Below are 24979 nucleotides of genomic sequence, written 5' to 3'. Positions count from 1 at the left end.
TTGAAACGTGTATAAATAAGGAAAAGATGTTTGATTTTCCATATTGAGGAAAAGTTACTATTTTCTCACATCCTTTGACACAGAATAACATGCTTCAATTTTAAGGGTTTATGAGCTGTTTTTAACTTACAAGTGGTCTTGAGGGCCTTGGCTATCAGTTGAAAATCCTGGATTTCACTATAATACTTTAAAACTGATCTTTTGGACTAAAATCCCTCTAAAATATGAAAGTGTTTATTGCTTAAGTGCATTTAAGTATTACTGTGTATAACTTGCTCTGCTGATGTTCCTCTCCTATTCCTACATTCCTTTCCTTGCTTCCTGAGCAGTCTCCTTCCAAATGGTATTGGAAATTAGTACCTGTAAGTGAATTATTTTTACACCAGTTATCATCCACAAAACCATGGCTTTTAAACTTTTTCAAAGTACTTGCTTCCATTAAAATGCTGCCTAGACAAAAAAGTTAACCTTTCTGCTTAAGATTTTTGGAAATAAAGTTTAGTTTCCGTAACATGATTTTACATACTGTACATACAGCATAATCATCACTATACAGCATTTCAGAACTTCAGAATTGTATTAAAAATACGAGTGTGAAATCAGACTATAATAAGAGAAAAATTAGAATAATAATCTAAAATTAGAAAATTAGAATAATAAGAGAAAATTAGAAATTACCGGAATGGTTGTGCTTTTTGCTCAAGGTAGACAATTATTTATTGCAGCACTCAGGTGATATAAAAACTAGTCAGTTTAAATTTAATAGATACTTACATTTTGTAATAATTCATTAGATGCATTTCTTGCACTCCTTCGATAAAACACTTTGCAGCTACAACTTTGCAATAGTTTGAATTTTTATCTATTAACTTTCTACTTTATTTAACAATAATGCCCTTAGAATCCTAGCCTAGTTAACAGAAGGCTTGAGCCTTTTCTTGCTGGTGTTTACTACATTGGTGACCCAGCAAATGCAGGACACCATCATCCAGTGAGGTGGGTTAGAAGACATGATAATAAAACACTTTAGCACTAACTTACTGCAGCTTGTTGAACTGCATCCTTGGTGATTTAATGAAAGTAGAAGCAACATACTAGGGAGAGACACAACAAAGTTTATGAATGTGTGTTCTCCTGTTTCTCAGCTTTCCCTTGGCTGTAATCTCTTCCCCTTCTCATATAATATTAACTTTGTTGTTCATTATTTTTTAGCTGTGAGAATGGGAACCATCGTCTTGGTTGTAAACTGGAAAGAACACCACATTTCGGAGGAGAGGGAGGAGAGTAAATGTAGTTGCTCATCCCTCAGTCACTCCTGTGTTTCATCAAAGAACTGCTGGTTTGCACAGTCCCACGCATTCTATTCCCCTCTTTTATTTATTGAGCCAAATATATGGTCCAAATTAAATCCTTTAAATATCTGAAGTGAAGTGTGTCACAGGGAGCCATAGGGTGGTCAAATCTGTACTTTTACCCACATATATGACTTGTCTGACTGTGCCACAACTGACACTGAAGTCAGGTGTTCAGCTGGTACTTCATACTAAAACAATGGTACTTCACACTAATGTCTCTTTGTTTTGAAGTGGCCTGAAAAGTAAACTAATTTGAAAGATCTTAAAACAGGAAAAAGTCTGAAACTCTTAAAACGTAGTGCTGATCATGTCTATAGACAATCCTTAGCTTTTCATGAACCTAAAAAGTGTGTCCAGAAGACTTCCTGAGCTACATGATCTGGTTTTGACCAGAAGTGTTCGATGCAAGTCGAGATGAATGCACAAAGGTGGCTGTAAATTGGCTTTGCCCCTTCCCAATCCTCAGTCTGCCAGACTAGTTGCTGATAAATCAGAATGGCCTTTAGGATCAGCTGGATGCAGGGATGCACTTCCCTGGCAGTGAGGCATAGGAGCTGCAATGGTGGCAACCCTGTTCCACTTAAGAACTTGCAAACACCATGGGAATCCTCAAGTATCTGGATATGCTGCTTTTAGTGCTGCTTTGTGCTACCAGACTTCACAAAACAGCTGGAGTTCATAAGAGAGAGTTAGGGGCCCCTATATTTTCTGCCATAATGATGTTACGGTCACCAAAAATAGATTGAAAAACCCATTTCTATGAATCATTTTCTAAATATTTCATTTTAGGATATAATACTTCATGCTTAATATCAATCCAAATGGGTGCTTGAATTTGAATGTGCTTATCTGAGATCCATGCTCTGTGCTGCTTTAAGAGAGTAGTCAAAATAACTTTGTATTCCATTAATACCTAAAGACACCAACTGAGATTGGGGCCCTGTTGTTCAAGGCTTTGTACAGACATATAAGAAGACACAGTCTCTGCCCAAAGAGTTTATAGTTTAAATAGTCAAGACATGAAAAAAGTGTGAGAGGAAACAGCGGCACAGAGAATGGAAGTGACTTGCCCAAAGTTGCAAAGCAAGTCAGTGGCAGAGTGAGGAATAGAATCTAGGTCTCCTTGGCGCCCAATCCAGTGCCCTATAGACTGCACTGTACCACCCTGATCTGTGCTGCCTCCCATTATGTCACTTTCGGTGATTTAATTTTATAACCAGGATACTCCACCTTAGACTAAAAGTAAACAGTAGGCTCAACACAGAAGACACAGGTTTAAGAGAATAAGAGATTGAAAATAATAATTTTGAATGGAATGGATCTTTCAGACTTTCTTTATTGTAGATGTAATGTCTTGCATTACAATAAAGAAAATGAGGAAGCCTATAGTTTGTAGTCCTAAGGATTGCTAATGACTGGCTCAAATTTAATTAAAAAAAAATATTGGCACTATATTTAAAATGGATATAAATATTTCTCCCTTTTAGTAATCTTAGGTTTAAAGAGAAATCTTTGAAGTTCACTTTTAAACTGCTTAACTCTCCTGAATAATGTGTAAATAATCACTTTTAAAACTAACCAGATCAGCTTAGAATAGATACTCATTTTATTTGATTTAGTAACCACATTTCCAGTGCATAATGGATGTTGATAACACATTTGATTGTTTCATGACTCTGATTAATCACCATCATATATCTTACTATTTCTTTTTGTGTAAGCCTGATCTGATGCATGCCCTATCACACTGCATGCTGGAACCAGTGGAGTATGCGCGTGTGGTACAGTATGATTAACATTACATTACATATGTATGGAGCGCTCCAGGCTGGGGAAAAACAAATCTGTACCTGATAAAGAAAACAAATATTCTACCCAAAAAATTAAGATGGCCTTGCCTACAGTATAAAAATATTGTTTACCTCTCTCTTCAAACAACATAGATATATTTTAATACACTTAAAGAGCTACATATATTTTGCAAGGGAAACTTAAAGCTAAACTTCATATATTTGTACAACATAACTTGAAATATGCTGTCATATAGTTAATTTCTTTCTTTTTAATTTGTTATAAGTGACCTTTATTCCACTGAACAGAATTTTTCTCAGCCTGTGCCATCCACATATTTTTATATATATATATATGTATGTAGAACGACACGACTTTCCTGAGCTGTCTTGCAGAATGTATAGTATCATTCAGAAAAAAATTATTTAAAAAAATAAATGCATTTTATATCTATTTTTAGAGTAGAATATAGTTACATAGTAGATCAGATTATAGTAGTCAGAATAGTTTCTCAAATGTAGATTGTTTATGCACTTCATGTATAAATTAATTTTTCATTCTAAAAATGATTTCTGCTAGGATTCATGTTGTGTATTCATTTGTGATGTCATTACATCAGTTAGTTAGAACTTAAATAGCACACTTTTAAACTGCTGAGGTACCTTACTAACCAAGCATGTGGCTTATTAATAATATTAACATTAAATAATTTTTACTTTGAAAAATTGCCTAGCAGTGGTTCCAAATGGATTTTACATTTGTAGTTGGATGACTTTGAATAGTTAGCTTCTGCTTTCCAAAGTTTTTAGGGTGGGGTTTTCAGAAGCACTCACTATTGACTTAACTTTGCTCATGCTGAAATCCATGGGAGTTTTGCCATTGACTTCAGTGACCTCTAACTTTGCTGCCATTGCTGGGCACTTTTGAAAATCCCACCCACAATTTGTTTTTCTGCTGCACAAAACTATATGTTGGTGATTGCCTATGGTATTCTGTCTCCATTCAAGAGACATTTGACTTAGATGACTCATTGTCCGCAATGACTCATTGTCTTAGTTGATATTAGTAGGGGACAAATGAGAAGCTGACACCCTGGCAATGATTGTTTTGTATTGGCTTTTCAAGTTTTAAATCGGTTTGGCCTAGTTGTCTTTGTTTTTTGGATTTGATTTGTTGCACTCACACCTCTAAGGGCTTGTCTTCACTAGGGTTCTAAATTGGTGCTGCAGCCATCTATGCAGCAGCATCGATTGAGTGGGTCTGGTGAAGACGGGACTGCCCTCTCCTATAGACTCTGGTACTCTACCGGAATGAGAAGTGTAAGCTGTGTCGATGGGAGAGTGCTCTCCCATCCACATGGTATTGTGAAGACAGTGCAACTAGTTGATGTAAGATATGTCGACTTCAGTTACGTTACGTATGTAGCATAATTTGTGTACCTTATATCGACCTGGCACCGTAGTGAAGACAAGCCCAAAGTGGAGGGAGCTTGACTTTAATCTGCTTTTAGTTTCTAAAAATACGTAAGTTAAGTTTGGTGTTGGGGAGTGCTTCCAAATGTTATGGAAAAATGTTAAAAAGTAAGTATGATGGTATTCAAACATGACTTCCATTAAGGGAAGAGCATAATGTTCCACATGATTATCAAAGTAGATATAACAAATTAAAACTAAAGGTGCGCCATAAAGAATTTCAGTAATATGCAGTAAAACATTGCACCTCTTATAAACATAATATGGCTGCCTGTCTTTTGTTTAGGTGCGTTATCGACGAGACCATCTTTCAAGCAGGCAATTACCTTATTTCCCATTGCTTGAAGACCTGATGAAGGATGGCAGTGATGGTGCTGCTCTTCTAGCTGTGATACACTATTATTGCCCAGAACAAATGAAGCTAGATGGTGTGTGATATTTTTGCTATTCATACATAATTTGATAAGATTTAATTTGTATATGTGGAGAAATGTAATCAGAATTAAAAATAAAAACTTTTAAAAGTATTTCAGAATATACAAATCATAAACATCTTACATAGCTACCCTGAGATTTATTTTCCAGGTATTGTTTTCCTGCATGGTTCATTTTCTTCATTCAGCTGTACATATTTTTAAATTTAACTCCTTTATTAAATTTTCTGCTCTTGTTTATTAAATTTTCACTCACCGAGAGTCTCCATTGCTTTGCACCTTGTGGAGTTATTTACATATGTTCAGAATGGCTTAAAATACTTCTGCAATTGTGAATTAAGAGTTCTGATTTGGAAGCGTTTTGCATTCACTTTCCATAGTCATAAATTATTATACAAAGTGCCAGGCATTGGAGAATCAAGCCCTATGTCTTTCAGAATATGTTCAATTGATTTTTCCATTTTAATAATCTAATTCCTGGAGTTCTCAATTGTATTCCTTTTTTGATCAGTTTGTTCAAAGTAAAGAATAATATCTTAATAAATAATGGCATATAAATACCAAATATTTAAAAACAAAATGAAAAATCTGGACAGTAGAATGTATTCTATTTCTTTAAACTATAGGTTTTGGAAAGAGAGCTAAGGTGAAGATGTTTAATATTTTGTTTAATAATTGTGAAAGAATACACAATTACTTAGCTAACAATTTGTAAAGTCTGACAGTGGATGGTGATGCAATAATCTGACACTCAAACATATAATCTTTAAATATTCTACTGTTTTAATACAGTATCAGGGATTATGTAGCTTTATAATGAAAGCAATCTTTCTTTGCAGATAAATTTGCTGCTTCAGAACTGCTTTATATGCAGGTGGTGTGGTTGTGTGTGTTTGCTTCGGTTATTTCAGCATGACTGTCACTGAGGTTTTCAAACCCTTGTTTGATTAGGTGTTCCAAATTGAATACAAAACCATTTGTTTTACCTATGTTTATTACTGCCTCCCCTTAAATATGAATATGTGACTTTCTTTGTTATGGTGCTTGATTTCAATTTAGGACCAGTTTAGCTGTGTCAATAAGGAGTCTTCAACTTTTCATTCTGGAAATTGCTATTTTCTTCTTTCAATTAAATCCTGCCTCCAGAGATGATTGTAATAGTCGTAACCTGCTACAAGGGTGTTTAAAGTCCATCTGCCTGGTAGATAAATGTCACTGCTGTCCATGGGTATCCTGTCAAGGGGTTCAAGCAGTCTTCTGAATTGGAGTCTCCTATATTCCTACCGCGAAGCTGGAGTTTCAGTTTTTTCTGCATGTATTGTTTACAATAATAATGAAATAGACTGTGAACCAGTAATCAGTTCACCAGGATAGTTTCAATAATACTTGACTTTGTTTACCCACCAGATATCTGTTTGAAGGAGGTAACGTCAATTGCAGACAGCCTCTATAATATTCAGCTTCTGAGAGAATTCGCAAATGAGTATCTAAACAAATGTTTTTATCTTACATTGGAGGACATGTTGTATGCTCCTTTAGTTCTGAAGGTAAGATGTGTGATGGAATATAGATCTTAAAGCAAAATGTAGGTAAGCCACTAACCTAAACTTATTTTTTTGTTTTTAAGCCTAATGTTATGGTTTTCATTGCGGAACTGTTCTGGTGGTTTGAGAATGTCAAGCCAGATTTTGTACAGCCCAGGGACATTCAAGAAATAAAAGATGGTGAGATATTTTGATTTTGGTAAATATTAAGTCTGTATTTTGTTTTAAATAAATATAAACTAATGAAATTGCTTGTTTTACTGCTTTTGTTCTTGCCATTGTTTGGTTTCACCAAAATATTTTGCTCTTTGAAGTTCCTTGAAAATTTTTAATCAGAAAAAATTGCCTCTAGCTCCACCTGTGGATTGAAAGATATGTAATTGTGTCATCTGCTGTCATGTTTCACATTCTTTTAAATAGTCCTCCTGCAACTTCCAGTCTTTGAATGAAAATTTTTTTTGTTAATAATTAAAACTTCATATGATCACCATCAAATCCAGATGCAATGAAGATAAATTGATCACTAGATAATTTCCACTTGTAATTATGAGTTTACTTACAACTTTCTCCAGCTTTTGGGGTTTTTTTGCTTGTTTTTGTTGTAGAAATACTAATGGCAAACTTAACTCCTTTTGAAGCTTTTAGAGGGAGTTAAATAGTAGTAAAAACCTCAAATTTTAAATGTTGCAACAAAATCCTAATCCTAATGCCAAACTGCATCTGAGGATTTATTTCTGTCCTCTTGAGATGTTTTCAAAGGGCAAAGGTGAATTACTTTCATTCATCATATCATGGATCCTCAGTAAGTGAAGACCTAACGCCTCACTTCTTTACCAGACTAAACTGGACTTCTGAATTCATCTGTTAGGTTTCTGTCATGGAATCTTAACTTCAATGGAGTAATTTGGGACTTCTAACGCCATCTGCATAGGCCTGTGGAATTTAGGCCAGAGTGCTTGCTTTAGGGAATTTCTTCTGCAGCATTGGAATCTTTTCCATTAAACACCAGTTAAAATCTTGCTTGAACGTTCCAGATTTGTTCTACCATTACCTGGAGTGCTTTAAAATCATATCACATTGTAAAATGCTGCTTCTGAATCTCATAACTTGTTTCAAGTAATACTCATGTGGCCTTGTCTTCACTGAAGAATTAAGCCGATTCCTGTCCATGCACAAAAATCACTAGCTTGAATTTAAGTGGTGCTTTAAACTTGCTAGTGATGCTAATAGTGCAGTGGGGATGCAGCTTCGGGTTATGTCTTGAGTTAGCACAGCTCATCCACTGCCAATCGGATCACTCTGTAGCTTGAATGTTTCATGGTATGGCAGGGCTCACTTGAGCTAACTTGCAGTGAAAATGAGATAAAAAATGTGTAAGGAAATGAGAATTATGGTGAAGTTTTTTTATTTATATGCTTAAAACTTAATAGAAGCATTCATAACCTTTTAGTTGAAACTATTGAGCATTATCGAAAATAAGTTAGGTAACTGTGTGTACTACTATTGCCTCTAAAGACTTGTTTCAACTTGGCATGTGTCTTATGTACAGTGAGTTAGGTAATTTATCCACAGACAGATACTTTTAATTAAACAGTCACTATTCCAATTTGCTCTAACTAATCTGACTATCCTGATTCCTTATCACATTCTCACAGTTCTCATCTCTGTTATACATTTGATTTTTCTGTATTTTAACTTTTTTGCACCACAAATGTTGCAAAACTAAAGTAAAATTCTAAGTATCTCAATGTTTTGATTCTGAGCTGCTTCAGTGAGGCTACAAGATCTCCTGTATACTTGCTAGGATTGTTATGGTAATTCAAAGTAGTGCTAATACTTATACAAATATGTGCAGCTAAAACAGTGTTGCAGCAGAAGAGCAGTCGTCCACCTGTTCCTATTTCCAATGCAACTAAACGAAGTTTTATGGCTAGTCCAGCTAGTACAAGTCCAGCAGACCTGCAGCCTTCAATTCAGCTCCCCTCAGAAGCTTGCAACAGGTATTACCTGCACCCTGAAGAATCTGACTATCTGTAAGTCTGTCTTTCTGTCTCTAGAGTCACCATCTTGCTTCTATTTCCAGTTGGTAATCTAGGAATTTCTATTACTGCTAAATTATCTGGTTTTGTTATATATGTGAGTTTAAGTTCTTTGCACCCAGTCTCTAAAACATGCACAGTTCTCAAGTTTAAGATACATGTGATCTTCATGGCATGAGTGAAAAACTCTAATCACTATAGCAATATCATTGTATTAGAAGTTGGACTAATTTCTCTGTTGAGCAAAATGTAAAAAATGAAAACTATTCTGCAATGGCAACTTTACTGATAATTTCCTATGAATGACAGTATAGAAAACAAAACAAAAACCTGAATGAAATTAGTCCTCTGTATGGATAGAAGAAGAAAACAGTAAGCAAGACAAATATTTGGGAGATAAGCAGACCAGTTTGGATCTCAGCTTTAACTCTTGCTCTGCCTGCTGATAAGAACTGAAAGTGTTCTAAGGTGACTGGCAACTCTGGGGTAAAGAAGTCTTTTTTCCTCAACGATGGCAGTGTATCTATCTGCTGTTCTTCGAGTGATAGTCTGGCTTCATGATTCCTATTCTATGTAGAGGATGGGGATAGTCCTTCTAGTGGACTGCTCTTATGTGAGTTACTAGCATTCATTTTAAAGTTGCACCCTCTCAAATTCATCAATACCTTCTTTTTGATATATTATGAAAGGGGATAAAAAGACCACTCAGTTTATCTTCTCTTTATTTTATATACTGTTATGTCCCCCTTTGTTTGTCTCCCCTAAACTAAATGGTCCCAGTCTTTTCAATATCTCTTCGTATAGACCTTTTTTTGCCTTTAATACATTTTATTACTGTCTCTGAATCACATTTATTTCTGCTGTATCTCTTTTCAGGAAATTTGAAAGGTGGGTGCATACCAGTGGCATATTATTTTCAGTATTACTCTCGATTGTAATCCTTATGCAGCCTAACATTTTATATTTTTTCATCACTGCTGCACATAAAGCAGGGGATTCATTGAATTTTCCACAATGACAAGCAAGTCTTTCCCTTGAGTTGTTAGTGAACTTAGAACCCACTAAATTGTATGAAAAGGTCAGATTATCTTTTTTAGAAAAAACTATCCATCAAGAAATTGAGATGATAGAGCTGTGGGTGGTAGCACATCAGGAGCCATTCTGTTATTGCTCAGTTTTCTCTTTTGATGTGACAACCACAAAAATGTGTACAGCATGGCATTTTCCTTTTTGCTTGTAACCGTGTAACTTTGGTGATTGACTGCCTATATATTATGTATACATATTCATGACAATATATTTGACTTTATGACACAGATCAATGGATGCTTCAGTTTAACAGCCTATTCTGGATATGTAAAATCTCTGATTGGGTTAAAACTCTGAGTTTCTTTTCTGATATTCTGTTCTCTTTCTGATTTAATCAAAATATTAAACAAAAATCTTAACCCCAGGTTACTTTTGAAGAGGTGTGTTAAGAAATATAAAATTACTCAATCTTCCCTCTGTCCTCTTTTGCTATTAGTTGTATGTGTATTTGTCTCCAGTGCACATAAATAAGTTACATATTAAGATCATTGCATATAAATAAGTAAAATGTCAATTTGATTTCCAGTAGTAGACTGTAATCTATATACTGTATCTGAAATCTTGATTTTAATTTTCCATACTTGGTTTAGAATAACTTTCACCAGTTCTTTTATTTAGTGATATATTTTTGCTTGACAAGAATGGTGGGGTGTCTGCTGTCAGGTAACTTTCCTAGTATGCCACTTTCCTTCTACCTTTCTAGAAAAGTTTTTCTCCTGATAGTGATGAAGTTGTTTTTGTTTTTTGTTTTGTTTTTCACTTAGTGGCAAAGGAAGCCCTGCCTTTAGCCCATCCCACCCATTACTGCCGTTGAGACAGAAGCAGCAGAAATCATTGCAAGGGGAGGATAACTCTAGTAAGCCTTCTATTTTCAATTCGTATGACCACGTACAGTGAGCTTTCTACATGAAACTGTGAAAATTGTCCCTTAACACATGAAACTGTGTGAAAATTGTTTTTCTTGATTTAAAGAATCTAAGTTAAACCTTTTATGAACATTTATATTTTTAGAGTTGATAGAATCCTTTGTATACTGCAGTATTTGCCTTAAACATTGATAAATGAAGACCATATTGGTTCCTATATATTTTTAAAAGGCTTAACATTAATCTATAGTACAGTATTCAGAGAAGCCATCCGAATTGTCAGAGGCTTTTAAAAATGTAAACATATTGAGACCATAATGAGTTGTAAATGCAAATCTATTTTCGTTAGGAACTAGACTGTGTGTTCATCTAGTGAATATAAAGGGGACTAGAAGTTAGGATTCCTCCTATCCCCAGCATTCTCTCAAACTTGCTGTGTGACTCTGGCAACTCACTTTGTCCTTCTGTACTATTGTGTATGTTGTTAAACAGAACTGGTTTTTCAGGGTGGATGTTGGGATTATCAATCTGAAGGATATTGACCAAGAAGTAGCCAAGGGCAGTGTTGAGGAACTATGTCAATATAGGCATTATTACATTCCAAATGAATTCTCAAACATGCTGATGTAGATTATTTAGGTAATGTAGAAATCTCCATTTTGGCTGTAGATTTAACTTTAAGCATTCTAAATCAGAGGAAGTTTAAAGATAAAAACTACTCACTTATAAGCAAATTCGGGGAAAAGGTGGGGAGATGAGTTGCATGTGTACTGTATGTGGTTCATAAGTGAATAATGAAAAATTAATTCAGCAACAGCCAGTCAATATGCTGTGACTTACATATTTATTGTGATTAAAGATTGCTTCAGAATTTAACATTGACCATATACATTTCTTGGTATTAAAGGGATTTTTAAGATTGCTTCAAGAAAGGTATTTTAGAGTGCAAAGTATTATCACTATCATTTGTTTCAAAAGTGAGCATGCTCCTTAGTTAAGTGTATAGGAAATGAAGACTAACAATTTGAGTTTCTTGGCATAAAAAGAAATCAACAGCTTATCAGAGTTGTGCAGGGTTAGGAAATAAGATGGCTGTCAGTAAAAACAAATATACTCAAGGTTACAATGTGTATTGAGGATTATTTTAAAAATTGGCTTTATGCAAGGATCATATTCAAATTCAGCATTTATAATTAAAACAAATGCTAGGTGACTTGTTTTATAATCTTTATCAAGGATTTCTTTATACCCATATTGTCTACAGTCCTCCTAAAACACACACATTTGTTGCAGGTTAGCTTTTACTGTCCATATCTGTTGTTTTAAATGTTTATTTCATTTTTTTTTTTGCTTTAGTATGCTAAAAGTTTATTGGTTTTATGCTGCCATCTCTTGGTGATGTAGTTTATTGTATCTAATGTTTTAAAATGATAATATAAAAACCACTTCCAGAGCTTTCAATAAACTTTTTAAAAATAATTTAGGTCATCGACATCGTTCTAATTCTTTGACACGAGTTGATGGGCAGCCACGAGGTTCAGTTCTTGCATGGCCAGAGAAAAAACCCAGGTAACTTCTATTTTTGATGTAAGAACTTCCTTTATTCAGAAGCGGTGGAGGGGGGTAGATTATATGGCAAGTTGACTGCAGTAGTGTGTAGTCTAAATTGTTTGGAGCCAGGCATATGTAGGCTATTTAACTTTATTTAAACACACTGGCCTATATGTTCAGAAGTGATTAGTGATTTGGGTGTCTCAATCTTTGCGTGACGATTTCAGATGCCTTAAAGGGATGTGATTCTTTTTTTTTTTTTTTTTTTTTTTTTTTTAAGTGCCAAACACTGCCCATCCTCTCAAAGTCAAGGCATCTCAAATTCCTACCTGGTATCACTACCCTTGATATAGGCCACTCTTCTCAAAATAGAGTACAGATTTTGACTTTATATGTTGTAGTCACTATATGTAAATTCTAGCAAATTTTTTATTTTAGCATCAGCAGATGCTTTTTAATGGCTCTGTCTCTTCTAGGCCTCTGTCTCAGCCAACACCATTTGCTCTTCATCATGCCACAAGCAGTGATGTGGACCCTGGTTCTGGTGATAGTATTAGCCTGGCTAGATCAATCAGTAAAGACAGCCTAGCTTCAAATATTGTCAATTTAACTCCAAAACACCAGTCTCATCCTGCATCAATGAAAACAAATGGGAAAAGCTTGCTGAACAATGTTGAAATTGAGGATGAAGACGAAGAACTTATTGCAATAATTAGGTCTGATGAAATACCAGACCATGGTGACCTTGAACTGCAGAGTGTGTCATCCAGGGCACCTAGCCTAGTTGCAGCCGCATGGTCTCCGAAAACACTAAGTGAGACCATAGAAAGCAAACCAGATAGTTTTTACTTAGAGCCTTTAATGCCTGCAGTCCTAAAACCAGCAAAGGAAAAACAAATAATCAATAAAGAGGATGAGTGTGGTGAGGGGAAACAAAGGAGTTTCATAACAAAAAGACTAAATGAAGGGCATCTGCCTATGTCCCGTAAAAAAGCAAATAGCTGTCATGGTGATCATGATATCAATAGGACTTTTACTCCAATTTCTAGTTCTGATTTCACAGCAGTTGCAGATCCCTGTACTGCAGATTCAGTGACACTCTCTGAGGCAGGATTAGAAGCTCCTAGACCTTTAGCTTGTAGCAGTTTAGATCCTTCATTGCAGGAGCAATCCACTGGAGGATTCTTTCTTCATGCTGCCAAAGCTGATGAAGATGTAACAAGCAAAATCAGTGTCAGCTATGTGAAAAGTGCTAATTCACATGTTCCCAGTACCACATGGACTATGGTGAGACAAGATTCTGATTCAGATCTAGATATAGAGGTGGCTGAACAAGATTTAGTGGTAATAGATGACCGTCCAATAGTCACTAAATATATAGGTGAAGAGGAATCAGCAAAGTTACAAGAGGATATGAAGGTAAAGGAACACGAAGATAAGGATGATGCTAGTGGACGTTCAAGTCCATGTCTGAGTACAATTTCTCAAGTTAGCAGTGTCTCCATGACTAGTGGAAGTGTCAGAATGACTAACTTTGCAGAACGGAAGCTCCAAAGACTTAATAGCTATGAAACAAAGTCCAGTACAAGTAGTTCCCAAAAGACCACACCGGATGGGTCAGAGAGCTGCCCAACACCATTAACCACCTGGAAACAAAAGCGAGAGCAAAGCCCCAGCAGACAAAATAAAGATAATGTCAATCTCTTAGCTTCTGAACTGGTACAGCTTCACATGCAGTTGGAGGAGAAGCGAAGAGCAATAGAAGCTCAAAAGAAAAAAATGGAGGCTCTGTCTGCTAGGCAGCGACTAAAGCTGGGCAAGGCAGCTTTCTTGCACGTTGTTAAAAAAGGGAAAACTGTTGATGTTCCACAGCCACTTAAACCAGAACACTTTCCAAAAGAATACTCTCGGAACAATGGGGAAGATTTAGAGGAAGTTTCTTTGAGTTCAAAATCTGAGGTGTTTCTCGTAAAAGAGGAAGAGAGAGAAGAAATGCTTTATGATTCACAAGAAGTAACAAAAGTGAAAATGCAAGAAAACGTAGCTTTTGTTGAGCTACACAAACCAAAAGAATCTGCTGCTATGCATGAAATAGAAAAGAGCAAGATTATTTCTGCTGCCCTTCTAGAAGATAATGGTGCTGAAGTGGTGGATATCAATGAATGTGACCTTTCCATTGAAAAGTTAAATGAAACAATCAGTACACTTCAGCAGGCTATCTTAAAGATTTCTCACCAGCAAGAACTTCTTATGAAATCTCCAACAGTACCATCATCAAGTACAAGAAATAACTCACAGGACCAAAAGGTAAAACCATCAATTCATTTTGTTGATCCCCTCTCTCCAACTGGAATGAGCAGTCTTCGTAAACCACCTCGACTTGGTCAAGGGCGGAGTCCTCGCTCTGGAAGACCAGTTGAACTGAAAGTTGCTAAAGACAGACAGCAAAACTCAACACGTATTAAAACCCCAACACAAAGTGTAGAAACCTTACCACATTTAAGACCATTTCCATCTAATAATCCATCTAGGACACCAACAGAAACTGGTTTTGAAAATAGTCCAGATCATGGAAGTGGCTCTCAAGATAAGTTTTTCTTTGATAGCTATAGACATCATGATGAGAGTAATCAACGAGCATTTGTTCTTTCTACTTCCAAAGATGCAAATATGATCTGTGAAATGAGCAAAGATGTGAATAGCAGCTTAAAAGAAGGAGGGTTAAATTCTTCAGATGGCTCAGGAAAAGAAAACGTCCCAGTGGATGAACCACTGAGAAGCAAGGTTAATCTCATTGAAGTAGACCTGTCTGATTTAAAAGCGCCAGATGAAGAAGGAGAAATTGAAAGCCAGGATAGCTCCACAGACATAATTAATGAAGGTGATCAGAAGTCTGGGGTAGGGTTTTTCTTTAAGGTAAGCACAGGACATTTTCACTTCCTTATATTTGAAGTATCATTAGACATTTGTTTAGTATTAGACTCTACTGTCTCTTTATTCCTCAAACTCCTTTGGCCCAACTCACCATAGTATGGGTGCATTTTTAGATAAAACCTGCATCTGAAAAGAGTTCCTTGTAGAGGAGAGTTCTTTAAATTCATGAGTGAAATTTTGGCCTTTTTGAAATCAATGGCAAAATTCCTGTTGATTTCAGTGGGCCGGGAATTCACCATCCAATTTTTTTTTACTAATCTCCATCACTTGCTATGCCTCGGATATGTTCAAATGGATTTATTCTCTAATTTCAGAAGATAAATGTAGTGGGAAGAATACGTTGCTTGTATTACATATATGTTTTATGAAAGTAACTTACTGTTACATCCTGCTTCCAAAACTTGGGGTAGAAAAAAAATGATTGGCTCCAATTCACATTTCACTTTCACTATGTGGTCATTAGATGGATTTTCATCATATGGTATATGAAGCTGGATGGAGTTTCAGCAATCTGTTAACTTCATGACTAGCTTCCGTGCCACTGGAGGCATATTAAGCTGTCATTTACTTCTGGTGAGTCGGTTTCCAGACATCTAATGCTCTTCAGATGACTAAACAGCTTCAGCCGTAGTGGTAGAAATAATGGGAACAATAAATAAATATTTTAATAGCCTGTTAAGGTATATGCTTTCAAGATACATAAACGTCATTCTGTTATATAAGGTTTGTTGTGGGATACATGAAATTGTCCAAGATGCATAATTAAAAATGACTGTTTTTGTTAATGTAAACATCCTGTCAAACAAATAATTGGGTTCCCTATGAGATGATTTAAGACCAATCTGTCACCACCATTTTGTCTTGCATCATGGGAACTTCAAGAAGCATCTTCAAGGTTGCAGAAATACTTCATCTGCAATTTTTGAATAGTTTGACTATCAAGTTGGTGTTCTGAGATAACTGTAACTTGAAATATTTACCAGACATCAGGAAGTTGCAAACATACAAAAGATGGATGTGGTGGTTGGTAGTTCCTGGTAGATATAAATGCATGCACTGGTAAAAAAAGGTTTGTGTGCCATATGCCCTGCTACTGGAAAATGAGAATTTTGACATCATCTGACAAACTTCTTATACCTGTGTCCTATTCCCCTGAGCTGAGGAAGAGAGGGAGTTCTATGTCATTTTCTCCATTTCTTGCTTCCTTGCCGAGGCTGCTGGAAGGGGTGGAAGATTTCTTTTCTCCATCCAGTAGCTGGTATTAAGAAAGAACTTTTTCCTTTGTTGGTCTCTTCTATCCTAAATTTTTGGAGGCTTGTTTTTTCCAAATGTGTGCCTTTTGAAAACATAAATTTTGTCCTTTGTGTATTGAAATAGTTTCTCTGCTGCTCGCTCACCTGTTGAGCTGGACAGGATATAGATGGGATAGAGAATTATTTGTATAGCTGGTCATAAAAATTGCAGCAAAACATTTTTGTTCAGAATTAGCCTTTGAAGCATTTGGCAAGACCGTGTCAATTACAACAAAATTCTGACAGAACCCTCCCTGCAAGGGTTCCTGGTTTCCTGTCAGCTTACCTGCCCAGTGCCTCAGCAGCCCACCTGGTGTCTTGGATTTTCAGGCTCCCAGCTCCTTGGCAGCGTAGGCTTTCATTCTCCTGACTTTGTGACTGCCTGAGCTGCCAGGGCAGCCCACCACATGAGCTGCCACAGAGTAGGGGCTTCCAGGGTCCCCAGCACTCAGTAGAGCTGTATAGACAATGGTCATTTCATTTCATGGAAAATTTAGAAATTTCTAAGTTTTTCTCCAGATTGGAACAAAATTATGTTTTGAAATGCCCTGCTAAAGGGAATTACTGTTGTGGTACTGCATAGGAGCCTCAGTCCTGGCCCCATTGTGGAAGGCACTGTACAAACATATAACAAAAAAATGGTTATTGCTCTGAAGATATTAAATCTAAGTAACCTACTAACAGGCCTTCTTTGTTTCCACACTAGCTCTGGAATGGGGATGGGCAAGTTGTTAGAGCTGAATTATATTTATGCTATAATAGTTATACAAGCACTACATGTTTTTCAAATGTAATATTCTTTCTAACTGTTAAAATTCAAAGAAACTACTAGGATATTGTGTGTGTTTGTGTTTCTGTATTGTATTAATTATAACAAGTATCACAAGCGTGGCAGCTTCACAATGTCTTTTAAAAATTCTAGTTACATTAGTTTGAAAGAGAGGTTGTTTACACTTTAATGAATTTGACTTCTGCCTTTATATAGTATGGTTGGTAGTAATTGATTTGGTTAAGTACATTCATATAATAGAATTATTGATACAGGATATCCTGGCCAGTGGGGGAATATTACACTGCATAGTGTAGTTTGCAGTTTTAGATGTTTCCTGCATTGTATGTTTGATAATGAAATTATACTGTATTAAGATAGATACCGATATTTCCCCCTTGTATCTTCATGAACAATAGATGTGTATTTTCATGAGGTTTTCTTATTGAGCAAAAATGCTGAAAACTTATTATGTAATGCATGATTCCTTAATTTATTATATTGTGAATTCTGGAAAAGTGTAGACTTCACAGGATATTTTGAAACTATTTTACGCAACTAAACTAGATTATTGGAATGTATTTTATACATTCCATGAGGTACTCTCAGAATAGACATGATCTTTTTGAAGTTTTCACTTATGACCTCAAGTATTTGTTGATGTCCGGTTTCATTTCCCTTCTCCATCCTCCAAACCTCTGTATCTTATGGGGAATTTCAATTCTGCAGGATGATCAGAAAGCAGAGGATGAACTTGCAAAAAAGCGTGCAGCATTCCTTTTAAAACAGCAGCGCAAAGCTGAAGAGGCTCGGATCAGAAAGCAGCAGCTTGAGGCAGAAGTTGAACAAAAAAGAGACGAAGCCCGGTAAACATAACATTTACACTGTACTATGGAAAGGAATAATTTTACAACTACTCTTTTCTTAGAGAAAGTGGGAAATAACTAGATTCTGAAAACCATATTTCCTTTTCAGTCGCAAAGCTGAAGAGGACCGAATACGAAAAGAGGAAGAGAAGGCCCGAAGAGAACTCATCAAACAAGAATACTTGAGAAAAAAACAGCAGCAAATTTTGGAAGAGCAAGGACTTGGAAAACCCAAATCAAAACCCAAGAAACCTAGGCCAAAGTCAGTCCATCGAGAAGAGTCATACAGTGATTCAGGAACAAAGTGTTCTTCCACACGTAAGTATTTTTTCATTTCCATTTGAGTCTGCAATCTGTTTTAACAAAATCCTATTTCATGTTTTCTTTTTTTCCTATAGCTGATAATCTAAGTAGTGCTCAGTCTGGTTCCAGTCTGTCTTTGGCATCTGCAGCAACTACTGAACCTGAAAGCATACACTCTGGTGGCACTCCTTCCCAACGGTAAAGACAATTAACAATCAATCTTATATTATGAAATAGGACTGGCATTAAATGTTGATGGTATAATAAATAATTTTATAAAATACATTAAGAATTATAAATATATTGGAATAAAATGGCATGTGGATGGGCGTTCTTCATCTGTTTTGTTTGGAAATAGAATTTTTTATAATACATATTACCTTATATTAATCTTTTAAAAATAGGATTGATAGAAATTGGCCGTCTTTTGGGTGGGACAATATGTTGGAGAATAATTGCTTTCCCCATTAAGAGAAAATGACTGGTGAATGAATGTGAAATAATTTATTTAACAAAAAACTCACTGTGGGTCCCTGCTTTGCTCCGACAGAGTGGAGTCAATGGAATCCTTACCAATATTGAGCAGGAACCCAAGCAGAAACACAGAGAGAGATTGGGAAAATGCTTCAACAGCATCTTCAATTGCTTCAGTGGCAGAGTACACAGGTAAATGCTTCCATTTTACGTTAATTATTTCTAACTTAGGAGCATTAAATAATGCCAGTCAAATAGTAAATGTTATAGTGAATTGTGGTGTGATGAGTTCTTGTTTCTGGCAGCTCCAATGTGTCAGAATGCTTGAATGTTTAAAAAATGTCAGTGATTTAATTTAAATAGTGAATATTAGTTGTAGAAAATGCGTCAGATGTATTTCATTTTTAAAATACTCTTTGCTATAATCAGTGCAAAATCCTTCAATATTTGGAGTTGTTACAAAAGTCAACATTGTTGTGAGAAGTTTGGGAGAAGCTTTTTGCCTTATTGCTAATCTGTCTCATAAACATAATGCTTATAGTCTTGGTAGCTACTTTTGAGTTTCCTAGTTGTTAACTGCTTAGCCATAATGTTGATTCCATGATGTAGCAGCTGAGAGAATGGGGAAAGGGATTTAAAGTAGAAGATGGTTGTTCAGAAAGGGGGATACTCCAGGAGCCTAAAATTCCAAACAGCACTTAGCCAGTTTCTAGTACAGATTGAGGTACCTGTGTAGGAATGAGCATCCTCTCTGGGTTTATGCACTGGAAAGAGAATCCATATGTAACTATGTTGAGCCCTTCAGTATGTATAAAATAAACTATTTTTATTTAAAATCACTTTTCAGTTAGATTTTTTTTTAAATCCCTGATGCTTTCTTTAATAAAGTGATGTTTTGCATCAGAAACGTGTAAGCCATTGTTCCCATCCATTTGCAACTGTGCAGCTCTTAGCTTTACATACTTATTTAATAGAATTAAAATTTAAGAACCGCTATTAAATTTACCTAGTTCTAATATTTAGTAAATAACTTGTTTCTTATCTTTCCAAGGTCCAAAATTATTTAAAGAACCCAGCAGCAAGTCAAATAAACCAATTATTCACAATGCTATATCCCATTGCTGTCTTGCTGGAAAAGTGAATGAACCACATAAGAATTCAATATTAGAGGCAAGTAGTTTTTACTAAAACTGCAGTGTTATGAATGTAACTGCAGTAAACTATCATCTATAATGCTTATTTCATAATTCCATTAATATGTTATATTGAATGCTCGTCCCATAACATGCATATGAAGTCAAGCATGCTGTTTTCGTTAACATATTGGTATTCTTCCTCTCCCAACTCTTCCTGCTCCCCAAAATCTGCATTTGGAAGAATTTTCTGCATGCTACTATTTAAAACATTATGAACGTTGAAAACTGAGTTTAACTGTATTTATTAAAGTGTGGATGCTTCCATTGGCAACACATGTGTTGGGAGTAAAACATATTCATTTCCTTGGAGGTGGTCAATGATGCAAAGTTAGGCAGAAGCAGGTTTTAAGGAAAGAAAAACGAACTTTAATGTTTAAAAATTTTATTAAAGATAATGTTTAAAAAGTTACGGTACAGCGTTGAAGCGAGGTAGTTACTGAACATCCAGACATAGGGTACAGATTATCAGGGAGGGGTACAGAGTTTGGTTGGGAATCGGGGAGCAAACGAGAGGCTAATCTGCGGTATCCTGGATTGGGGGGGAGGATAGTTTTGACGGTTAGGAGTACAAGGAATCGATAATGAGGGAACATCACTGGGTGTGGGGCTTACGGGGGATGTAGTTAAGGGGGAGTGGATAGGTCCATAAGAGTGGGTTGTCCCTCATTTAAGTTAGTCCATCAGGCCGTAAGTTTCTCATGGTGGCGCTCCGGCTTACTCCTCACGGTACTGCCTGTGTCCGGTGATGTGCTCGATGTAAATGTCCCTCGACCTACAATGATAATGTTAAAGAAAAACTTAAGCTAGGTAGATTTGAAGGATGAAGCAAAAGGATAATAGTTAGAAATCTTGAGGCAATTTCTTCTTATCTCTAAGAAAAAAGACTTTGCCCTAGTTTGTGGAAATGTTGTGGTCTAAAATACTGTTATGAGTTGGCTTTGCTTTTATCAAAAAGAGATAATACATTTGTATTTTTGGTAATTTCTCAACTAAACTTATTTTTTTTTAGAAATATGTACAGTCTTGCACCATCACAAAGAGTAGTTTGCAAAAATTAAAAACAATCTTCAGTGTGAAGCAAGTAAATACAAATGCCTAAATACTGCATTTCCAGAAGTCCTGATGTGATGTACATATGAGAATTGTATTGTCTGGCTGGTGGGTCTTTCCCACGTGCTCAGGGTCTAACTGATCGCCATATTTGGGGTCAGAAAGGAATTTTCTCTCAAATCCGATTGACAAAGACCCTGGGGTTTTTTCGCCATCCTCTGCAGCCTTCTAACCTGAAAGTCTATAAGTCTAATAGTCCCCCTTAATTTAGAGCCAGACTAATTTAAAGGGGTTAAAGAAGAACCCACACATTCATTCAAAAGAAAAATGTATGCAAACTCTTATACTGTAAAATTCTTCCTATGATATTGAGATGCAGTGGTGTTGCAAAGCAAGACAATATAATGGAGACAGTGCAAGAACAGTAGACAAACCAGTGTTTCTGAATTATTTCTCTTCTGCTGAGTCTCTTTACAGTCAAATAATTCAGACAATATTTTGAGATCTTTAATTTCTTCAGTGTTTCTGTTTTGGTCACCATCTTCACTATCTTTGGCTGACATGGCTTTCACGAGAATTGCTTGATCATCTCCCGGAAGTAAACATCATAAAAAACAATTTTTGTTTTCACTAGTGTAGAAAAGGAAAATTAGTACCCCTTTTTCTCTAGGATTTGTACATAATCATAAAAAATCTTCTGTAGGGTATGCACAAGTATTTAAACACCTGTGTTCACAAGGGTAATCTCTAACTGCTCTGTTTATATGGGTTTTCCCCTCTTGTGGACCTTGGGATGGAAAATGATTGGTCTAGATGTGCTCCTAAGGAGCCTAATTTTTTTTTAAAATAAAAATAATGGGATCACTTTTTATGTTGTTGTTCTCTTGCCATATTAAACTGGTAACTGCATTCTCAAAGGCAAAAGCTTAGTGCTACTCTATGGATTAGTCACTAGGGAGGTACTTATATAGCAAGAGAATGTAAAGTTTCCAATCCTGTAGCCTAATTTAATTATTGTATCCAATCACTGTATTTCAAGTAATATATTAAATTGAAGTGTAGTATTTCTATGTTAATGTCAAATACAAAAGAAATGCAGTTAATTAGATCACTATTTGTATATTTCATGGCACTGGTTTTTCCTTTTGTCCCCCTTTCTGTGTAATAAGAATTTGTTGAGAAGCTTATTCTAAACTTACTGTTGTCAAGTTAAAAATAAAATAATGCAGAAGCATAGCGAAAATAGTTGACGAGATACAATGTGTCATCTTGTCCCCAATGTGATGATGTTTAAGATGGAAGTTCCTCTTTTAATGGTTGAGTCCTTTCTGTGTCATGAGTTCTCCTTGTCTTCAGTATTACATTATATTGTTACCTGGCAGATCAGTATCTCCTGTGCTCTGCATTAGTGTTATATCTGGAAATCCCAACTCCTGATGTCAGAGTGCATAGGGGAAAACAGCAGAAAACAGTATTTTAAATGTTTAGCTTTTCAAGAATTCCGAATTAAGAAACTTTTCATATCTTTAATTTACTGAGTACCCAGTATTGTTTGGTAATTTTCATTATGAACAGTCTAAGCACTTTTCTTTTTTAAAATACAGGAACTAGAGAAGTGTGATGCCAACCACTACATTATTTTGTTCCGTGATGCTGGCTGCCAGTTTAGAGCGCTTTACTGCTACTACCCTGACACTGAAGAAATCTACAAGCTGACTGGAACAGGGCCAAAGAGCATCACCAAGAAAATGATTGACAAACTTTATAAATATAGCTCAGACAGAAAACAGTTTAACTTAATTCCAGCCAAAACCATGTCTGTCAGTGTGGATGCTCTTACTATTCATAACCATTTGTGGCAAGCCAAGAGACCTGCAGTGCCAAAGAAGAACCAGACTCGTAAATGAAACTGAATTTTTGTGGAGAAGATTGCTGAATGGGATTACATTAAAAGAAGAAATGTTTACCATTTTTCTCCAGTTGGGTATGAAATGTGCGGAACCATAAACATTTTTAAGAGGCTTCTAAACAAAAACGATGGATGCAAGTAAATAAGAATGAAGGAACAATGCCAGTGTTTTTTATGAATGATAAATCTGCTGTTACACCCAATGCTAACTACTGAGGCTTTCAAATGAGAGACTGCATGTAGCAAGATCTTTTAATCAGTGGATTTCCTTTTACTTGAAGTTCTTCGTCGGTACAAATTGGGAATAATTTAGTTTGCTTTTCTCTCCACCTCATTTCCCCTGTCACTCCTAAAGTTGGCAAGCTCTGAACTTCAGTAGAAGAATTGAGAACAGATCTTGGGTGATAAGCTTTTTTGAGAAATGGTCTTTAGGGAAAATCATCCTTTGAGAATTTTTTTGAGGAACTGTATAATATAACAAATTGTTGTACTGTATCTGCTGCCAACATTAAGTCCAGTGCTCAGATTTCTGGAAAAGCCCCAGCTCATGCTGCTCAGAACAAAGTTTACGTACGGTAACTGTTCACTATAAGCACTGAAAAATTGCAAAGTCTGTCTTTTTTAAAAATAACGGTTGCAAATTTAAAGATGAATATTTCTGGAATACAATCATGAAGAGGCATACAGGTGCTACTAGCTGGAATATGCCTAATTGAAATTCGAGGCAAGCTGAATGGAGCACAGTTATCATTATTTCAGTTTCAGGTAGTGTCCTAAGGATTTGTTTGCTTTAATAAAGACAGATTCTGGTTGATGTCGAACATTTCCACTGAGCACGTTACTCCTGTATAATGGTGCACTTAATGATCACAAATTTTAATGTTTTTATTACGTCATGAAATGTAATTCTACTTTCTTTGTCCTGTCTTTATTCTGAATGAGCAGCATGCTCTAAAATGAAGAGTGTGTACATTTTTTTAAAATTTTGGGGTGATATATTAATATATATATTAAATTGGTTTGTTTTCTCATTTAAAAGCAATTTTTGAACAGAAATTTGCATTTGTTTCAAAAGCCCAAATAAGTCAAATGGCTTTGATTTCTTTTCATGTTGAAATATTAAATCTTGAGTTATGACCTTAAAAATCTTTGTGGTGTTCAGCAGATCAAATTTTTGTTTGGGTGCAACGGGGTATATTTGCAATTTTATTTAAAGGCCCTCATTTCCCTTTAATGCCCATGCTTTCAAGTAACTAGAGTGTTGTAACTACAACATAACTTATCCATTAGCATGTTCCTACTACATCTTATTTTGACACTACTACCTGAGGATTTTGTAGGTTTATAACTTTGGTTTGCACATGTTTACTTTTATTTGAAGTGTTACTTGAATATATGTCTTGTAGTGCAGAGGGCACTATTCCAGTTCTAGATATAAACAAACTCTAAAATACAGTACAGTGTAATTATTAAATAAACTTTAAAAGTTAATGGAGTAACAAACTGAGTCTTGTACATAAGGGGAAAATAGGGTACGTGATGAAATGCTAGTTAGAGCAAAGTGAAGGTCTTCCATTGCAGTCTTCTCAACCCCCACCCTTCCAATACTTTTTAAATAGGCTGCTGCAACTCTGTAAATTTTGTTGGATAGCTGGTTGTGTGTAAATAACTAAAGGCTTTATGATTTCTGAAGTGCTAAGTATTAAACACCGTTATGAGTGTAATTTTTCTGTTACCATGCTTTTCATGCTTGTGCTTTATTTCTCACAGTTTGATATTATATACCTTATTTATTTTATGAAAGCACTGAAATGTAATAAAAATCATGAACTGATTTCCTTTTTTATTTCATGTGTACTTTTTGTTGCAACACATCATCCTGTTAAAGAACTAATCATAAACTTTCAAGATGTGCTATTCTATGTTTACATGAAGATGAAGATTCTTATAAGGTGGAAGTTACTATAATTATTTATTGGAATAATATCATCCTCTTGACCTTTTCCTAAACTATGACATTTGGTCAAAATCATACAAGGGTTTCT

General features: G+C 35.6%; 1 protein-coding gene across 2 annotated transcripts in view; it reads left to right on the top strand.

The window, feature by feature from the left end:
• CAMSAP1 (calmodulin regulated spectrin associated protein 1) overlaps window positions 1–24768 on the top strand; it is a 41502-nt gene extending 16734 nt beyond the window's left edge. The window contains exons 6-18 of one of the 2 annotated variants that reach the window (XM_067541804.1): window positions 4905–5046; window positions 6460–6599; window positions 6680–6776; window positions 8452–8596; window positions 10489–10580; window positions 12075–12159; window positions 12618–15057; window positions 17866–18002; window positions 18112–18320; window positions 18401–18503; window positions 18856–18971; window positions 19831–19949; window positions 22630–24768. In XM_067541804.1, coding sequence (XP_067397905.1) covers window positions 4905–5046; window positions 6460–6599; window positions 6680–6776; window positions 8452–8596; window positions 10489–10580; window positions 12075–12159; window positions 12618–15057; window positions 17866–18002; window positions 18112–18320; window positions 18401–18503; window positions 18856–18971; window positions 19831–19949; window positions 22630–22932 — 4128 coding nt within the window. In that variant the 3' untranslated portion in view covers window positions 22933–24768. Of the gene's footprint in view, window positions 1–4904; window positions 5047–6459; window positions 6600–6679; window positions 6777–8451; window positions 8630–10488; window positions 10581–12074; window positions 12160–12617; window positions 15058–17865; window positions 18003–18111; window positions 18321–18400; window positions 18504–18855; window positions 18972–19830; window positions 19950–22629 lie in introns of both variants that reach the window. The other variant, XM_067541803.1, reaches the window with a different exon arrangement.
• The last annotated feature ends 211 nt before the right edge of the window (window positions 24769–24979 follow it).

This window comes from Emydura macquarii, unplaced genomic scaffold (genome assembly GCF_026122565.2).
Source record: "Emydura macquarii macquarii isolate MOO-44397 ecotype Brisbane River unplaced genomic scaffold, CSIRO-AGI_Emac_v2 contig_691, whole genome shotgun sequence".
Taxonomy (NCBI): domain Eukaryota; kingdom Metazoa; phylum Chordata; order Testudines; family Chelidae; genus Emydura; species Emydura macquarii.
Note: the sequence above shows the minus strand (reverse complement) of the source record. Positions and strands in the feature narration are given on the sequence as shown.